Consider the following 21,515-nt stretch of genomic DNA (forward strand, 5'->3'; position numbering starts at 1 on the left):
ATAATAAATAAACAGAACGCAAATACCATTTCAGAACATATTCACTTCAATTTATTATTATTTTTTTTTAAATGAGATTTTGGAATCTGATTTCATATTTTTAGAATGTAATTTTCTAATCTGTTAAATTTTAAAAGACACACTTTCTAATATTTTTAATAAAAAAGGCACACTTTCTAATCTGGTAAGAATTCAAGCATACTTTTACTCTATACTATAATTTTAAAAAGACACATTTTTTAATCTACAATTTTAAAAAAGACACTCTCTAATCTGTAAAAATTAAAAAAACACTATCTTATCTGTTAAATTAAAAAAGACACACCTTCAAATCTGTCAAATTTAGAAAACACATGTTCTAATCAGTTAAAAGTAAAAAAACACATTTTCTAATCTGTTAAATTTTAAAAGACACACTTTCTAATGTTTTTAATAAAAAAGGCACACTTTCTAATCTGGTAAGAATTCAAGCACACTTTTACTCCAGTATAATTTAAAAACACCTTCTTACGTGATAAAGTGAACATTTTTATTTTTATTTGGAGTTGAATATTAACTTCAAATTATTAGGCTTCCATTTTTAAAAATAAGATTTTAAGGGGCCTTTTGGAGTTTGAATTCATATTTTTGGAATGTAATTTCTCCATTTTTTTTTTTCAGTGATCACTTCTCTTCAATTAGATTTCCCAATTCTTTGAGTGACCATTTTTCTCTTAAATTTTTGTCTACACTGTTGAAAGCTATTTTGGATATGTCCACACATATTGATTGTGACCGATTATTATAGGCACCGCCAAAACTGGGGGGGGGGGGAGGCAGGTCAGTACTTTTTGACGGTGCCTAGATTATTAACATGTGAAGACCTTTTGGGATTGATACACCCGATTACACGGCATTGGGCTTGGTCTTTGAGTCTTCAGGAATTTTACATTGCTGGTCTTTTAATGACCTTTGATGTTCAATTGAGGATTAACTTACCAACTATGCTCTTTTTATAAATAATTAAAAAAACACTTCGGGACAAGATCAAAGTGTAGTATCTGTTCCGACAGATGCTGCAAGCTATGACTAGCAAAGACCAGATGTGGGGGCAACCCCACATGCCTGACCTTTAACCAGCTCCCATTTCCCACCTCTCGGGAGCTGGTCCCCTTTTTCCCTTCCCCCTCCCTTCACTCCTCACATTAAAAATTGGCCTTGTGCCTAATTTGCTCGGTGGGGGAGCAAATAAATACCATCTGTTCCGGCAGATGCTGCACTTAAGATAATTTGTACCAGTCAATGGAGGGGAAACCCTCTATACTGGGACAATTATTATTTTTGGTAACCAGAGTGACCCCTTTTAGGGGAGCTGGTTTTTACCTCACATTAAAAACGGCCTTGTGCCTAATTTGCTCAGTGGGGGAGCAAATAAATACCATCTGTTCCGGCAGATACTGCAAGCAAAGACCATATGTGGGAGCAACTCCACATATAAGACTTTGGTCAATGTAGGGGAAACCCTTCATACCAATTGTCACTATCCAACTCCCCTACTCCCCGGGGAGTTGGTCCCCCATTTCCCCTTCACTCCTCACTTTAAAAATCGGTCTTGTGCCTAATTTGCTCTGTGGGGGAGCAAATAAATACCATCTGTTCTTCAGATGCTGCACTTCTATTTCTTGTTCTCTTTCGGTGGAGGAGAAATCCTTCACGACTGAGACAATTTTTATTTTTTGTACCTTTTCTCCACGTTAAAAAACGACCCTGGTGTCTAACTCTGTCCCGTGGGGAGGCATAGTAAATAGGCACATTCTCCCTCATCATTATGTTGAGTTTTTTTTTGTGATGCTAACTTGCAGTGTGCTATTTGCAATTTATAATGTTGTTGTCTTGGATTTCTTTGGTGCCGATATATACTCTATTGATTTTTTGATATGTAATCGGTAAGCAACAAAAGTAAAAGTTTGGGTTGATTAAACATCTTAACCCCAAACTGTTTTAGACAGATCCAACCGAAATAAGATCCCATTTTCTTTTTTGTATTTCAGGTACTGGTTGTTCTTTGGTGTACCTCACCATCTCGATGAGCATGTGTGATTATTTCAAAAACAAGGGACGTTTGCTGATGCCTCTTATTACTGTGAGCGAAGGAGTTGGCACAATTATTTCCCCGCTCCTGACAAATTATCTCATCGATGTTTACGGCTGGCGTGGGAGTATCCTGTTAATGTCGGGCATAATGTTCCAGTTGACCGCCTGCGTCTTTATGTACAGCATAAAGAAGATGCAACCGCAAAATGGCGATAGAAAGCAAACGGGCATTCGATCTGCAGATCCCAGTAATAATGAGTTCGGCCATTTCAGATTTCTTCCAGATTCCAGTCTACAAAGACGGACAAACGTACCAGCGTCTCTACAAACTGATCCAAAGTCCGAAAAACAGTCAAGTCATGGTGCAGGATTCGATCCATGTGTCTCTATAATTCCAAATTATAAAACTGGAGATGCAGACCAGAATGCAAGCAATTCCCAAGTCTCCGTCAATGACTTACAGAACGAAACACAAAAATTGCAAATTCCGGATCTATTGTCGAACACTGAAGCTAAAAAAAGTACAAAAGCGATAGCAGAGGAGAAAACAACCTCTTCAACAGCTATTGTCTTATCAATTATAAAAGATAAACAGTATGTATTGTTTTTAATATCCGTCAGTATCGTAGCTGGTACTGTCCATGCAACGATAACTATTTTACCAGACTTTGCTGTCAGTAAGGGTTTGACCTTAACGGAAGCTGCCAACGTCTTTTCTATAGGAGCATCGGGTGATATAATTGCAAGGCTTATCAGTAGTTTGCTCCTTTACAAGTTGAAGGTACCGAGTCTCCTAATCTACACCATTGCTGGAATCTTGTTAACTGTCCTGACGGTAATCTATCCTTTTCTCGCAGAATTATCCCTCATCAGTCTGTTGAGTTTTTTTGTGATGCTAACTTGCGGTGTGCTATTTGGCGTTTATAATGTTATTGTCTTGGATTTTTTTGATATTGAGAAGTTTCCTATTGCAATGGGGATGTCGGAAACCGTTTCCGGATGCGGAATCATGCTCGTTGGATTTTTAGTCGGTAAGCAGCTATGTTTTCTTTCGTTCACAAATGATTTTGTTTGTTTTGTGGTTTTTTTTCAGTGCTTTTACTAGCAGGGTCATCGGGTTTGTATTACTGTACACATAGATTCGAAAAAGTTGTCAAAAAACAAATATAGAACAAATAAATGTTATCAAAGGCAAGATAAGTTACTTTTCTACCTAACTGGATATATTTTTTGTGTTTTTATTCAGTGTAACATGTTTATTCAGCTCGAAAAACATGCAATGTTTACCGATGTATTGGAAAATTCAAAATGGCAGCCGACTGTCTCTCGGAGAGGGTACTTTGGGAAAAGGTATTATAAATAATAAACTAGACAAAATACTGTTAGAAATTCGCTCAATATATGTTACCGTGACATAAGTTGACATGTATTCGGTTGTTTTCTAACAGTATTTTGTCTAGTTTATTATTTATAATACCTTTTCCCAAACGTACCCTCTCCGAGAGACAGTCGGCTGCCATTTTGAATTTTCCAATACATCGGTAAACATTGCATGTTTTTCGAGCTGAATAAACATGTTACACTGAATAAAAACACAAAAAATATATCCAGTTAGGTAGAAAAGTAACTTATCTTGCCTTTGATAACATTTATTTGTTCTATATTTGTTTTTTGACAACTTTTTCGAATCTATGTGTACAGTAATACAAACCCGGGTCATCCAGCGTCTCCCCGGGCTGTAATCTATCTATATATCTATCAAATTGAGAATGTGTGTGTGAGGAGACTTTTCAACCTATATACTCTACGGATATTTTATCAACTCACTTGGAATTTGGTATGTAGGGTATTTAAACATGGGGAAAACTTTTTTCATCTGTTTTCATCCGATAAAAAAGGCTGCTTAGGAATTAAAATTGAAAAATTGGTACGTGGGAAGCCACCGGATTTTTTTCTCTCTTTCCAACTTTTTTACGACCGCGCATGCGCAATCATGAATTATAACAAATTAATTATGTCAAGTAAGAGTCAGTGTTAAAAATTGTGTAAAAGTTATGTCAAGCTGGTGTAATCGTTATCGTATTGACCCTCTGTACTTAGGGTTTAGGTTTCAATCTCAGATGATTTTTCTACAAGAAGTGAATTGTTTAGAAAGTATATATTACTCATATGACTTAATTTCTTTTTTCTTTCCACTTTTATACTTATCTTTTTTAAAGTAAATTCACGTGACATTTAATATAGCTTCCGTACATTCATATCTGATCTACCTCTGCATTCCATGTTTAAAAAGGATGTGTCCTCTATAGTATCAGACCTGACAGAATGGTTAATTGTAGGCATAGACCGATTCATACCATCTAAAAAATTCCAACAAAAACCTAACAGCCAGCCATGGTCTCCCCAGAATTTGCTGCTGCCATCGTGCATAGAAATCACTTTTTCCATAGCTACCAACGTAATAGATGTACTGAGACTAAAGCTGCTTTCAAGAACGCCAGCAACCACTGTAAAAGAGTAATAAAAAATGCAAGAGAGCTATATGCTCAGTTCGTTAAATCCAAAGTAGCTGACCAGCGGCTTGGTTCTCACCAGTTTTGGCAAATAACAAATAGGATCCTGAACAGAAGTGTGCGTTCTATCCCAACCATTATCAATGGACCAGAGGTCATCTCGTCAGCATCAGACATGGCCAAACTATTTGCCAAGAATTTTGCAGCTAATTCTACCCTATGCGACGAAGGTCATCAATTCCCCATATTTCCTCCTATAACACAGAACAAGCTAGGTAACATACAAATATCCGTGCATGAGGTCGCCAAGCTAATCAAGAACCTTAATTCCAGTAAAGCAACTGGCCCTAACAACATCCCAATTATAGTGTTAAAAAAGCTTCAACCAGAACTTGCTCCCATACTTACGAAACTGTTTAAGCGTTGGCTTAAGGAGAAGTGCTTCCAACACCATGGAAAATCTCATCAATATGACTTGTATTTAGGAATTCAGGTGATAAGTCATCTCCCTCTCAGTATAGACCAATAAGTCTCCTGTGTGTCATGAGTAAGTTGCTGGAATCCATATTAAATAGAGAAATAGTCAACCACCTCAGCAGAAAAAACTTTCTTAGTGACACGCAATATGGTTTCCGTTCTGCAAGATCTATCACAGATAGGATTAGCGAATCTCTTGACAAAGGCTTCCTTTCTAGGGTAATTGCTCTTGACATATCAAAGCCCTTCGACAAGGTATGGCATAAAGGCCTACTTCACAAGATTTCCAGCTACAGTATAACTGGAAATGTTTTCTCAATCATTTCTCTCTGATAGGCTCATAAGAGTAGTGGTCGATGAAAAAAAATCAGAGGCCTGCAGTATTAATGCTGGAGTCCCTCAGGCGTCCATCCTTGGCCCAACTTTTTTCCTGATCTACATCAATGATCTCTCTAAACACATACTTTAATAATTCGTTGACATCTATGCTGATGACACAACCATCTACGGCAACACATCAAAGGCTGTACATGATAAAGTTCTCTCTGTTTCTCTCTCCTCTGATCTCGAGCGTGTGGTTCAGTGGGGGAAGACGTGGCTGGTTACCTTTAATGCATCTAAAACCAAACTCCTATCTTTACATCATCAACGCTCTAACCCCCATCTGGCATCAATTGAAATGGATGGCTCTCGTCTCGGAGAAGCCCCATGTTTTTACAGGCTTCTGGGCTTGACCTCTACTCCTGATCTGAAGTGGAACACGTACATCAAGTCTGTTGCCAACGTCGCTGGAAAGATGGTGGGATCCTTCTACCACTCCAGAAGATATCTCACGACTGATGCAATTCTCTATCTATATAAAAGCTAAGTGCATCCAAGGATGGAATACTGCTGCAACATCTGGGCAGGAGCTGCTAAAAACAGCCTATCCTGCCTTGACAGAGTACAAAATAGACTTTGTGGCTTAGTGGGGGATGCCCTTTTCTCTTCCCTGCAACCTCTTTCCTACAGAAGAGACGTTGCGAGCCTATCTTTGTTTAATCGTTATTTCCATGGCAAGTGTTTGTCTGAGCTCCAATCCCTGGTCCCTCCTCGCCAATCTTTTACGAAAAACACCCGTCTAGCTGAAACGACTGTCAAAAATTTTTCCCCACTCTTTATCCGTGCCTAAATCAAAACGTAGATTCCATGAACAAAGCTTCTTTCTTAGAAGTGCCCGCCTGTGGAACTCTGTTCCATCTGCCTGCTTCCCACCTGACTACAACCTGGATGTCTTCAAGCTCAACGTAAACAAATTCCTGATGAACTGCCCCCCTTAAGACACTTTATTAAATCTCCACACTAACGCACTGTACATGCAATAACCCTTATCCCTGAGTGGCTTCTGGGCCTTGATAAGTGGTGACTACCTTGTAAAAAAAAAAATATTGGACAACGTCGTGTACATCTTCTAGTTGTTCAATATTTGTATATGTGTGCCAGTGTTTCTCATTATGGCTACCGGGCATTAGAAAAAACCGTTTCTTCAAGAAGACCAGAAAAAAAATTGATCTTTAATTATAATGTAATAATTCACTAGCGGAACCTGTGGAAATTCCACAGCAGACTCTTTCATATGTAAAATATTGATGTTGACATTTTGTGGATGTTCCGCGTAAATGAAGACGCCCTGATATTATTGTAGCTCTTTTGTTAAAATTGCATCCGTGGAGTATATATAGGTTGATAAGTGTCCTCACACACACACACACACACACACACACACACACACACACACACACACACACACACACACACACACACGTTTATAAATATACTAGCAGGCCGGCTTGGCGTTGCCCGGTAAAAAACGTAACATGAAATTGCATAAAAAAATGAAAAAATAAAAAGACACTAAGATATAGTCATACAAGTAATATGTACTTTCCAACAATTCAAGCTAGCAGGGACGCCCGGTAAAGCCCGGTTATAAAATACGCTTAAATATGATATTTTAATTAATGCAGGTTTCGCATTAATTATTATAGAGTCAATTTTCTATCGATTCTTATCTATGCTCCTCTATTTTTTGTGTGAATTAGTATTCATATTAAAAAACTTTTTTCTATTTATTTAAAAAGAAAATGCATCTTTGTTATGTATGGATAGCCGGAATAGTCTCCTATCAGTCTTGAAAGACAATGGGCATGGCCTATACAGGGAGTCTTTCATGAGACAAGAGTTGCACAATCACTAGCCGCACCACTCTTGAAAAGGAATTATGTGAGTTCAGTGGTATGAAAAAGTTCCAAACAACTAGAAACAATGGATAAGCAAAGAAAAACTGGTGTTATTTCAGAGTTTTCCTTCTCTTAGATTAGTTGCACAATCAAGGTTTCAATATTATATTTAAACCTATTTTATGACCAGGCAACGCCAAGCGGCGTACTAGTTGGTAAAAATATTAACTTTTTTTGAAATGAACAAATAGAGTGTGTGCATGTGTATGTGTATATATATATATATATATATATATAATGTAAAGTATCGGCTAGACAATGTATATTTGAAAGCACACTCGTTGCCATGAATGTCTTGTTTAAGTAGCCTTCTCTCGCCTCTCATGCAAGTGGGCGAGTCTACTTCTATGGGGGTTTGATGCCAAGACCACTCCGATCTTATAACTGGGCGTCTTGGGTTCGATTCCACCTCTACACGCCCTTCCCCCTCTAGGACCACAAGATACTCGCGTTGTGGTCCAATGTGATCAAGGTAGTTGCATCTCTTGCAGATGGGGAGAGGGTTAGGCTATGATAGCTGTTCCATGCATCCAAGGTGGTTTTTTCTAGTTTTCGCAGGCACCAGCGAGTGATGCCTGATTGAAAGGAGACGGTGTATGATGGGTTTCTCATAGGGTAGCGGCGTTGAGCTTTTGTAGGTCTACCGTACGCCTTGGTGAGACCCATCCTTTTCCAGTGCAGCTGCCATTCTGGAGCACCATATTGTAGGTGTACCCACTGGTACAGGTTCTATGATGCCCAATGCCACGCCTCGGTCGAGGTCCTCCTTAACTATTTACTTCCAATGGTGTGGAACTAGGATTGGGGTGTGGACAGCTAGGGTTTACCCCCCCCCCGGATGAACGTCATGTCCATGGGTTTTCCTTTCATCGCCTATATTTGTCCATCTGGTTACAACCCTTTTTGTGTCTTTAGGTAGTGAAAGTTCTGGGTTCTACTCCGACCACTCCTGCTGTTGCTGGACCTCTGCTTCAGTTTTCGGCAGACTCTTTTAAAATTTCTGGTCAAGCCGTAATTGTGACAAGTCATCTTTGCTGCTGGGCAGCCTCCTCGTCCTTTTGAGCCGTCAGGGTGTGAGCTCTTCCCACACCATTTACAGGGTTAAGTGTCTCTCGGAGTTGATACGATCTGGTTCTCTGGAGGCCACTGCCCATGGCCCGACCTTTGTATGCTCGTTGTAGTAGGGTATACACTAATGTGGAGATGGGGGATAGACTTGTCCATGATCTCTAGTCTGACAAGCCTGTTGAATTTTTCTTCCAGTGTCATAAGCGTCGCAGCCTCCGACAATACCTTGCTTTGATGCTCCAGGTTTGCCAGCCCTGCCATCATTTGTCCTGTAAGCATATCGTTGGAGTAGCTGATTTTCCGACTGCATCCTACCCTGTTCGGACAAGTCGCAGAATCTGACGATTGATCGAAGTCATATCACGAAGTCCATAATCGATTCCCCCTCCTTCTGATTTACGGAGTGGAATTCTTGCTGGTACACTTCTTTGTATAGGCTTCTGACGATTACGAGCTTTATGTGTTGTCACAGCTGTTCTTCTGTAACAGAGTTCAGTATTTCTGCCGCTACGATGTCGAACAACAGCTGATTTACTTTTAGGAAACGGGCCGTTCTCAGCTCGTTTATTAACGCTGTTGGCTCCGTCACCCACACATCTCCTTGTATCTATTCCAGGAGTCAATGAATATCGCCCAGTCCCCATCACTTGAGTTCGGTTCTATGGTAGGTCTGTCGGGTCTCCTTGTAAGTGGCTTGCTGGACTCTCCTCCGTCTCTTCGCAGAGCGATGTTCTCTTGCTGTAGCTCAAGGATCTGTTGCAATAATGTCTGCTGTGTTTGTTCGTCCATATTCCAACGTTTTGTTGCAGGTTTCCTATATCGGCGACGCCATGTAAAGTGTCGGCAAGACGACGTATATTTGAAAGCACACCTGTTACCGTGAATGTCTTGTTTTAGTAGCCTTCTCTCGCTTCTCATGCAAGCGGGCAAGTCTACTTCTATGGGGGTGTGACGCCAAGGCCACTCTGGTCTTGTAACAGCGCGTCTTGGGTTCGATTCCACCTCTACAATTATATATATATATATATATATATATATATATATATATATATATATATATATATATATATATATATATATATATATATATACAGTATAACTCCTATAATTTGAACATCCGCTTCGTTCAAATTAGAGAATGCTGTTCCAGTTTCGTGATAAAAAAATGTGCTGCAGTTAACTTTAATTTTCTAAGAATTAAGAAATAGTAAATGAAATTCTTTGCTATATGATACTTCAAGTATATATTAAGTTGAGTTTACGATATATTGTAAGTAAGAATTGTTAAATATTATTACCAGGAATAAAAACATTGAAAATAAATTAAATCTACTCTTACTTGTTAGGTATTTATTACCTAAGTTATCATCTACAGAAATCATACATTTATGTAAAATACAGTTATTTTTTAGTTATTCATTGAATGAGTCTCATTGCAGTTTCTATTTTCATCGATTGAGCTCTCAGGCGTTGTCATTGTATTCCATAAGTGATCACGAAAATCTACAATTTCTTGGTTCTGTAGCTTCTTTATGATTATATCTCTTCGGAGTGATATTGCTTGCAAAACATAGTTGTCACTAAAGTAAGGACTTTTTATCTAGAAATTTTATAACCGTCTCCATAGATTTTTCTGCATCATCCCATGATATTGCTTCATCAGAGTGTTCTTGATTATTTACATTAGGATCAAGAGAATGGGAGCTGTCGCTATTTTCATCACCATTACTGCCTTCAGGATATTCATCAGTAGTTTCATCATCTTGCTTCACCCACATTTCAACATCATTTGCATTAATTGATTTAAGAACAGCGTGGTTGGTCGGTAATCGTTTGGTTTCAATAATTTTTTCTAGACCCATTGTGATGGGTTGTTTTACACTATTTTAAATATAGCAATCCCAAAAAAACTTTCAGTTAGTGTAAATTAATTATCAATTGCTAATCTACATTAATTACATAGTATCAATATTAACATTTCTGCGCAATATCTGACTAAACCATGTAAACAGTTTTACTGCATCTCCGCATCAAATATGCTAATACAATTTCAATGACGAGACAGTTCAAGTTTAGAAAGAGTCCAGGTTTAGAAGAAGTCCAAATGAGAGGAAGTCCAACTTCAGGGGAAGTTCAAATTAAAGGAGTTTTACTGTATATTATATATATATATATATATATATATATATATATATATATATATATATATATATATTAGGCGGGTCAGGTTTCAATCCTGGGTTGAGGTAGTTGCCTGTCTAGCCGCACTGATGAGCTGTGAAACAGCGAAGCAGTACTGTATGTGGATGACTTATATATATTATATATATATTATATATACATATATATATATATACATATATATATATATATATACACACATATACATATATATACATGTATATACATAATTATATGCATATACATACATATATACATATATACATACATACATACATACATACATACATACATACATATATACATGCATATATACATATTTATATATACATATACATTAACTATATATATTATATATATAACAAATGTTTATATTCCAAATTTTGTTTATTTCTTAAAGCACGTTGAAATGCACAATTCTTGACAGCACCTATTTTGTAGCACAGAAGCATTCATGTAATTATTACATCAATTTTTGAATTTATTTCGCCCTTAACTCATCAGAAGAAAAAAAAATATTTTGAGGCAGATAGTCCAGCTTTCACAAAACAGACCAAACATACGACTTAGAATGTGTTGTCTAGTCTTGAGCGTTATGGTATTGGATTATTAAGTTTGATAAATGTTTGTTTACGCTGAGCTAAACGCGATCTTATATCACACCATAACCATCCTGTAGATGTAATCCATGATCCAAGGTAATTGAATTCATCTACCTGAGGAGCTGACGAGGCTCCAATTGTTTAATTACACAGTAAAAGTCTTCTTTACATTCAGGTTCAAACCAAACGTTTCTCTCTAATTTATTACTATTTCTAGAAGTTTCGGGCAATCTTCTTTGCGTTATGTAGCAGGGCTCATATTTTTTTTTTTTTTTTTTTTTTTTTTTTACAAAGGTATCACCACATTATAGGGACATAAGGGACATGTATAACGGAGCACATATTACACGAATAACGATGATAATGAGGGAGACATACTGATTGGGATATATATACATGATGCAACTGTTCATAACACATATAGAGAGGAGGAGGAGGAGGAGGAGGAGGAGGAGGAGGAGGAGGAGGAGATACTTCACTTATGATGGAGAGGAGGACACATAACTTGCAGTGTTGCATAAGGGTACATATTGGAGACCCATTAACGATGATAATGAGGGAGACATTTATATCTGCTTGAGACAAGGCATGACGCCATTTGATATAAGGAGCTAACAAGAACGAAATATGATTATTGCAAAGACAGGAGATGCTTATTGGCTTCAGTCTTGTAAATGCCAAGGTTGCAGGTAGAAGGAAAACAGTGAGCAAGATGGGAGTTCCATAAATTTGCAGTCATTGAAAAAGAAGCTACTGGAATAGGGATCTGTATAACAATTAGGTATTAAAACAACGAAGTGATGAAGACCTCTGGATCAACGAATCAAACGAGATGGAACAAAGGAAGCAGGGAATAGATCAGATAATTCTGAAGAACACATGCTCCAATAGGATTTGTAGAAAAGACAGAGACTAGCAACATCGCGTCCATGATATATATATATATATATATATATATATATATATATATATATATATATATATATATATATATAAATGAAAATTACAATTGAATTTACCAAAATGATCCAAGATGGTAAAATTAAAGTAAATTATAAATATCAAAGAATTAATATTTATAAACTTAACTCAGCCAGATATAAAAGCTCGATATCCTTTTCAAATTAAATATGTTTTTAACTCATTTCAAAGTATTTTTTAACATATTTCATTAACTGTTTGCTCATATATATATATATATATATATATATATATATATATATATATATATATATATATATAGAGAGAGAGAGAGAGAGAGAGAGAGAGAGAGAGAGAGAGAGAGAGAGGTTGCAGTGAAGAAGAAAGGAGAGAGGGACAATAAAATTACAGATACGTTTCTGCACCTTATCAAGAAGATTTAAATGAGACATGAATTCATCAATATGACAACGGTACTCCATATATGGTCTGATAGTAAATTCGTAGAGATAGAGAATAGTCTCAGTGTTGCATAGGGGTACATATTAGGGACACATTAACGGGTACTCAGAACAGATGACGATAATAATGAGGGAGACATATCTGACTGGGATGATTCTTGGGGACTTCATATTAATACAGACTGGGATATATATGATGCAACTGTTCTTATACACATATAGAGGGGAGGAGATACTTCACTTATGATGGAGGGGAGTACACAACTTGGAAGGGTTTACACAAAGTTCTTACAAGATGATGATAAAACACATTTACTTTTTTTGTTGTAAGGAATGACCAGACGAACAGTTACAAACATAAATGGCGATTTCTTCAATCGACCGATCGATGACGTCATGAATTCAACTTGAATCTACATGGTCTAATCTTTTACCCTTCACTTCTAAGGGGCTCTCCTCTCCAACTATCTCTCATCAACTCTTGATTCTCAACTTTGTCTTCCAACTCACTTCTAATTCTGAACCCACAGAATCCTATATTGAGAAATCTCTTTTGTTCATGACGTCAGAAGTGTGTTTTCAAACGCGATTAATTTTCACGTGGCTTTACATATGTTTGTCCAAATACACTTTTGGCAAACAAAAGAATACTCAATTCTAATATCAAACGTATATTTAAACAATATATTTTTAATTTGCATTGTTCATTCTTTTAACTGACATATTTAATATTCAGATTTCTAAATGACTGTTTTTTCAACATAAACAATATTTAACTATTTCTAATAGAATTAACAACAGCCTTAATTTCTAACATTCCATTTTCCATTATTTTTAAAACTTGCTGACAGGGTTCGATTCTAACCTTATCCTAATATCATTTTCACTTATCTAGTATGTCTTCTTACTTACATGATAAGGGGACAGCCCTTTCATGTAACACGATGACTTTTGAAAATATCGGCGAAAAAAGTGAACCCTCCCTGTAGAATAGTGCCCAGTTGAGGGTGAATGAATTGATGTTTTTGGCCAATTTTTCAATATTTGTCGTCCGAAGGATACTAATCTCGTGAAAATACACCACTTTTGTCGAAAGTTTTAGACAGACATACATACATACATGATGATTCAACGTCTTGTCAGACGAGTTCCACTCCCTCAGACACTTAAAAGTCCATGAGCCCAAAAATGACATCCATCACCACAGGACCATTTTAATAGACAAATGCCTGAGGGAGTATCTATACACAGATGATGTTACAGAGTCTTAGCTTTGTACGATAGCTAAGTCTCTCTCTCGGTTCAAAATGTTTAGATCCAGCAACAAGCAAGAGCAAGATAGCCAGCAACAAGTTAAACTGCAGACCAGCTTAATGCGGGTACTGGTCTCCCGCTTTATGGTTTTTTAAATCAGAGATTTGCTTCTCCTAGAAAGGTTGCCTTCGCCATGGCTTACAGGAGCCCTTTCCACCCCAACACACACATACATACACACACGGTGCTAGTTGGCCGTTAACCCTGAAAAAGGGTTCATTCGCCCTTTGGAAAGTCTTGTTTTTAATCCTTCAGGGAGACTAGCCACCCTCCTCACCAAACAAGTCTGGTGGGGGAACCAGTTTAGTCGCCGGTGACCCGACCATGAGGCAGGTAGTACTGGGTTACATGGTACCAGTAGCATATTGCATGACCTGACATACATACATACATACATACATACATACATACATACATTTAAACAGATATTTTCCCTTTATATTAGAGAAAAAGATTAAAAAACAGCTAGGTGTTGTCCGGTTATGTTAGGCTAAGGCTGAGGTTTGCACCAGGGACAGATTGCGATAAAAATAAATTGTGTATAGTTTAGAATAACTTGGGAGGGTTTACACAAAATTCTTCCAAGATGATGATAAAACACATTTACCTTTCTGTTCTAAAGAATGACGTCACAAGACAACACTTACAAAACATAAATGGTGATGTCTTTATTCATCTGATCGGCCGATCGATGACGTCAGGAAGTCAAACTTATATCTACATGGTCTAATCTTTTACCCTTCGCTTCTAAAAGCTCTCCTCTCCAACTGACTATCTCTCATCAGCTGTCGACTTTCAACTTTGTCTGATCATCTCTCCTAACTCTGAACCCTTAGATTCCTATATTTAGAAATCTACTTTGTTTATGACGTCAGAAGTGTGTTTACAAACGTTACTAATTTTCATGTGGCTTTACATATGTTTGTCCAAACCCACTTTCGGCAAACAAAAGAATCCTCAATTCTTTCTAATCTATTTTTAAACAATATAATTTCTAAAAGAATGAACAATCGACTCTTTTTCCGACATACACAATATTTAACTATTTCTAATAGAATTAACAATAGACTGAATTTCTAACATTCCGTTTTTCATTATCTTTAACACTTGCCTACAGGGTTCGATTCTAACCTTATCCTAATATCATTTTCACTTATCTAGTATTGAGGACTTCATATTATTAATACAGACTGGGAGATATGATACAACAGTTCCTATACACATATAGAGGGGAGGAGATACTTTACTTATGATGATGACAAATATTACTTGGAGGGGTTTATACACAAGTTCGTTATAGATGATGATAAAACACATTTACCTTTTTGTTGTAAGGAATGACGAGACGAACAGTTACAAATATAAATGGTGATGTCTTTATTCATCTGATCGGCCGATCGATGACGTCAGGAATTCAAACTTATATCTACATGGTCTAATCTTTTACCCTTCGCCTCTAAGGTGCTCCCACTCCAACTGATTCTCTCTCCTCAACTCTACATCAACTGACTGACGACTCACTTGTAACGTCGAACGCTTAGATCCTATATTGAGAAATCTCATTTGTTTATGACGTCAGAAGTGTGTTTTCAAACGTTACTAAGTTTCACGTGGCTTTACATATGTTTGTCCAAATACACTTTTGGCAAACAAAAGAATCCTCAATTCTGATTCTAACCCATTTTAAACAATATCTTTTTAATTTGCATTGTCCATTCTTTTACTGCCATATTTAATGTCTAGATTTTTAAAGAATGGACAATAGACTCTTTTTCCGACATAAACAATATTTAACTATTTCTAATAGAATTAACAATAGACTGAATTTCTAACATTCCGTTTTTCATTATTATCTTTAACACTTGCATACAGGGTTCGATTCTAGCCTTATCCTAATATCATTTTCACTTGTCTAGTATGTCTTCTTACTTGTGAAGGGAACAGCCTTTTATGTAAGATTTGGCTGTTGCAGGAAAAACGGTATCATCCACATAAGGTAAATTACTTGGTTGTAAAAAAAAAAAAAAAAACGGAAAAAAGAAAGGAAATTAAGGTTTTACTAAAAATGTACGACTAAAATTATGCCCGATCAATGTACAACTGACTGCTCCTGCTATCTGCCATATAAAAACAACGTTTAAAAGTTGCTTGAATCAGCAGGAGCCGAATCAGACATTTAGTCGTGCATGATTTTGGTCGTACATAACAAGGTTTACTAAAAATGTACGACTAAATGATGTACGATTAGTTGCTCCTGCTGCTAATTTGCTATCAAAGCAAATTCGACATGGACAAACTACTGGGTTTGCCTGCGCAAAATATTGAAAAAAAAATCTGTTGTGTTATTATTAATAAAATAAACAATAAAATGAATTTACTCACCAATTTTAATCAAGAGATTGTTTTGACAAATATCTTGTATAAAAAGTATTTACAGAAAATAAATAATCTCTTTTAAATATTCTCTCTTAAGGCAGAAAATAAATGATACAGAAGTATTTACATAATAAAATCCCTAAATTAGTCGTACCTGATTTTACTAATCATACATGACTAAATATTAAACCCGATTTATGTACATCTAACGAAATCCTAAAAGACTGAGACAATTATTTGGCACACTGTTTTGGGATAAATAATTCTCAATCGTTAAGGGTTTAATCAGTCAAAGCAACTTCCGCAGTTTCGAGTTAAAATAAAAACGAAACAAAACGAAAAAAAAAAAACCCAAAAAAACAAAAAAAAACAAAACAAACAAAACAAACAAACAAGCAATAGTCGATAATAATGATAATTTTAAATAATGTTTGGGAAAACTTAAAAAAAAAAACATTACTCATCTTTGCTTTGTTTTGAGAAACGAACCAACGTCGTGTTATAATAAAATGGAACATTATGCAATATTATTAAAAAAAAAAAAAGAAAAAGAAAAGAAAAAAAACAGAAAATAATTTTTAGAATAATAGTTATTTAGTTGCCTCCCCACGAGGGCAGTTAGAAACTAATGTTTTAAATGTGGGAGACCTAGTTCCCCCCAAAAGGGGTACACGGGATTGGAAACATTCTTTTCTCACGCCCTTACAAACAATAATCATAATGATATCCGAAAACGAGGTTACATGAAAGGGAGGTCACTCTCATGTTTTTATCCAGGTTAGGGTTACGGTTACCAGATTGGACTTTTCAAAGTGTAACGTATGGACGAACTAAAACAGGAACAGGTCGAATATTTTATAAGATAATACAGATAATCCAATTAAAACTATTTTTTGGGGGGGAGGTGCATCGCTTATCAAGGCTCAAAGAAACAACACCGTGATAATCAGAATGGTGGAAATTCGGTAGGGTTTAATCATTTAAGAAGACGTTTCAACAAAAACTTGTTTACATTAGACTTGAAAACGACCAAATTATAGTCAGCTGGGAAGCAGCCCTGTGGTCATGTGTTTTACAGACGGGTAAGTTCTTGACGCAATGTCTCATAGGAAATTTGTTCTTAAAATTGTAATGTAAAAATGGTTGTTAAATGTTTATTAATTTATTTAACGTACGTGTGTTATGGTTTATTAAAAAAATAGACTTAGTTAAGTTGAATGTCTTTTAATTCTATAAAATATCTTTAATTAGAAATAATTATTATTGAAATAAAATCGACGATTATTTCAACTGCTTTTTTTAAATTTTTTATTTTCTTCCTTTAAAGATTGTACCTATTTACTATGCCTCCCCACGGGACAGAGTTAGACACCAGGGTCGTTTTTTAACGTGGAGAAAAGGTACAAAAATAAAAATTGTCTCAGTCGTGAAGGATTTCTCCTTCACCGAAAGAGAACAAGAAATAGAAGTGCAGCATCTGAAGAACAGATGGTATTTATTTGCTCCTCCACCGAGCAAATTAGGCACAAGGCCGATTTTTAATGTGAGGAGTGACGGGAGGGGGAAGGGAAAAAGGGGACCAGCTCCCGAGAGGTGGGAAATGGGAGCTGGTTAATGGTCAGGCATGTGGGGTTGCCCCCACATCTGGTCTTTGCTAGTCATAGCTAGTCATAGCTTGCAGTATCTGCTAGAACAGATACTACACTTTGATCTTGGCCAAAAGGCCAAAATCCTTTAAAGATTGTAACGCTGGGTATGGGGCAGTCAAACCAGCTGCCAACATTGCCCTGCTTTTTATTGAAACCAACCGAGAGCTCTTTTTAGTATTCTCGTTGTTCCCTTAAGTGATATTGTCTAGATCTCTTTTGCACTTGGTTCACCAGGTATATTAGTTAGGTAGGACTTCAGGTTCTTCTTTATAAGTCCTGTGGCACCTATAATGATTGGTATGATTGATATCTCTCTAAGATTCCAGTTTCTTTTCATATCACACATGAGACGTTGATATTTGGTCTGTTTCTCCTTTTCAGCTCTGTTCAGACCTCCATATTAGGAACACTCACTTCAACCAAGGTTGCCACTCTCTCTGACTTATTCCATATATGTCTATGTGTGTGTATATGTATATATATATATATCTATAATAAAATACAAATGATGGTTGACGTTATATAACTATGTAAGGTTTCAAAGCAGCATTTTCAAGGTAGTTGGCTGCAGGGATTACATGGACGTAATGTATGGTATACAAGTCATTTCCAACTGTTCTTTCAGGTTGATGTTCCCAGGATTTGCTGCTACATTGGATGTTTAATTTTTTACAGATGGCCCAGTGGAGGTACATAGATTTTATTTGGGCTTCGATTACTATGTTATTAAAGGGGTTTTCCTTTCATCAATTAACGAGTTGTGACTCCAAAACAAAATTATTTATTCCATAAAACACAGTTGAGTATGTGTGTGTATGTGTGTGTGTGTGTGTGTATGTGTGTGGGTATGTGTGTGTGTGTGCGCGCGAGCGCATGTGTGTGCGCGTGCGTGTGTATGTGTGTATGTGTGTGTGTATATGTGTTTTGGGGTAGAGAGGGCTCCCGTAAGCCGTGGTGAAGTATGTGTGTGTATATGTGTATGTGTGTGTGTGTGTGCGCGTGCATGTGTATGTGTGTGTATGTGTGTGTATATGTGTGTGTGCGTGTGTGTGTGTTTTAATTTTCTTTCTTTGAAAATTGTAATGCTGGGTATGGGATAGCCAAACCAACTACCAACATTGCCCTGTTTTATATTGAAACCAACCGAAAGCTCTTTTTAGTATCCTCACTGTTCCCTTGAGTGCAATTGTCTGGATCTCACTCACTTCAACCAAGGTTGCATCTCTCTCTGACTTATTCCACATAACTATGTAAGGCTTCACAGCAGCATTTTCAAGGTAGGTGGCTAATGTGGAATTTCCACAGATCATGCTAGTAAAGCTAATCCGGATAATCAAATTAAAACTATTTTTTTTACTTCTCTTTGGCAGGTCATGTAACGGAGATTAATGATGGCGATTACACGAACACGTATTTCCTTCTCGTAGGGCTGAACACGGTTGCCATGTTGCCGATGATTTATTTGTATATGGAACGTATATATTTGTATATGAATAAATGCAGACGGAAATGAAGCTGTTGACATCTGCTGGACATGAAAACCGCTTGAGTTGAGAAATCTTTATTTTTTGGTCCGTCCAGAGTGTTTCCTGTTTGGGGAGCTGGTTATAATCTTTATAAAATTGACCTTGGATCTTTTTGCTTTTGTAGGGGGACAAATAAATGTGGATTGCTTTACTCATAACAGGCAGGGAGCATGAGTTCATGCCTTTTCCCGAGTTTATGAGTATGTACCTGAACAGGTCTGAATGGGCATTAACTCGGGTTATCGATTTTACAGTCTACGGCCGTAAAGGCTATATAATTTGTAAAAAGTATAGGTGGACACACACACACACACACACACACACACACACACACACACACACACACACACACACACACACACACACACACACACACACATATAGTCTTGGAAGTTTTTCAACCTTTAAATTTATATTTATTTAGGCTTTGCTGGAACCTTACTTTGCCAGTAAGACAAGTAATACCTCGAATCAGTTTGTTTCACGAATTCACAATCTTTTTGAAGACGGGAGGTGTTTTTCTCCCGAAATTAATCAAAGTTCCATACCACCAACGGACTTTGTATACACCGGACATACCAAAAACTTGGTTGCAAAATAATTATACAACGAGGTGAGGAATGATGGATGAATAAACAGTTAGACATTTCTCTTCTCAAACATACCCGTCTATTTGTTTGTTTGTTTTTTTTCTTTACTCTCATGATTCCGGTCCTTTCCGCATTGCTTTTGGATTTTTTCAATACTTCCATATATTCCTTTATCAGTAATGCTTCTAGCAAACTACCATTTATATATATATATATATATATATATATATATATATATATATATATTTATATATATATATTTATATATATATATTTATATATATATATTTATATATATATATATATATATATATATATATATATATATATATATATTTATATATATATATATATATTTATATATATATATATATATTTATATATATACACACATATATATACACACATATATATACACACACAGATATATATACATATACATATATATATGCATATATATACACATATATAATTATATATAATAATGTAAAGGAAATAACATAATACGTATATATGTATATATATATATATATATATATATATACATATATACATACATATATAAAAATACATATATATACAAATATATATATATATGTATGTGCACATACATATATATATATATATACATATATATACATATACATATATATGTATACATTTATATATATATACATATATACATACATTTATATGTATATATATTTATATACATATACATACATTTATATAAATATACATATATACATACATATATATATGTATATACATTTATATATACATTTATATATACATATACATATACATATATATACACATTTATATACATATACATATATATACACATTTATATATATATACATATATATATATATAACTAAAAAACCTGTTAACTAATGACTAAAAACTGAAAAATAGTGACTAAAATTTGTTAAATAATGACTAAAAAGTTATAAAATATTGACAAAAAAGTTGTTAAATAATGAATAAAAAGTTGTTAAATAATGACTAAAAAGTTGTTAAATAATGACTAAAAAGTTGTTAAATAATGACTAAAAAGTTGTTAAACAATTATGAAAAGCTGTTAAAAAATGAATAAAAAGTTGTTAAATAATGACTAAAAAGTTGTTAAATAATGACTAAAAAGTTGTTAAATAATGACTAAAAAGTTGTTAAACAATTATGAAAAGTTGTTAAATAATGAATAAAAAGTTGTTAAATAATGACTAAAAAGTTGTTAAACAATTATGAAAAGCTGTTAAATAATGAATAAAAAGTTGTTAAATAATGACTAAAAAGTTGTTAAACAATTATGAAAAGCTGTTAAATAATGAATAAAAAGTTGTTAAATAATGACTAAAAAGTTGTTAAATAATGACTAAAAAGTTGTTAAATAATGACTAAAAAGTTGTTAAATAATGACTAAAAAGTTGTTAAACAATTATGAAAAGCTGTTAAATAATGAATAAAAAGTTGTTAAATAAT

General features: G+C 35.4%; 1 protein-coding gene across 3 annotated transcripts in view; it reads left to right on the forward strand.

Moving 5' to 3' along the window:
• LOC145246893 (uncharacterized) overlaps positions 1-20,104 on the forward strand; it is a 90,200-nt gene extending 70,096 nt beyond the window's left edge. For all 3 annotated transcript variants that reach the window (XM_080108765.1, XM_080108764.1, XM_080108763.1), the window contains 2 exons: positions 2,031-3,104; positions 19,285-20,104. In XM_080108765.1, the coding sequence (XP_079964891.1) occupies positions 2,031-3,104; positions 19,285-19,427 (1,217 nt within the window). In that variant the 3' untranslated portion in view covers positions 19,428-20,104. The remainder of the gene's footprint in view (positions 1-2,030; positions 3,105-19,284) is intronic.
• Positions 20,105-21,515: the final 1,411 nt, after the last annotated feature.

Source organism: Euprymna scolopes, chromosome 24, assembly GCF_053919585.1.
Source record: "Euprymna scolopes isolate OS-2025 chromosome 24, ASM5391958v1, whole genome shotgun sequence".
Lineage (NCBI taxonomy): Eukaryota > Metazoa > Mollusca > Cephalopoda > Sepiida > Sepiolidae > Euprymna > Euprymna scolopes.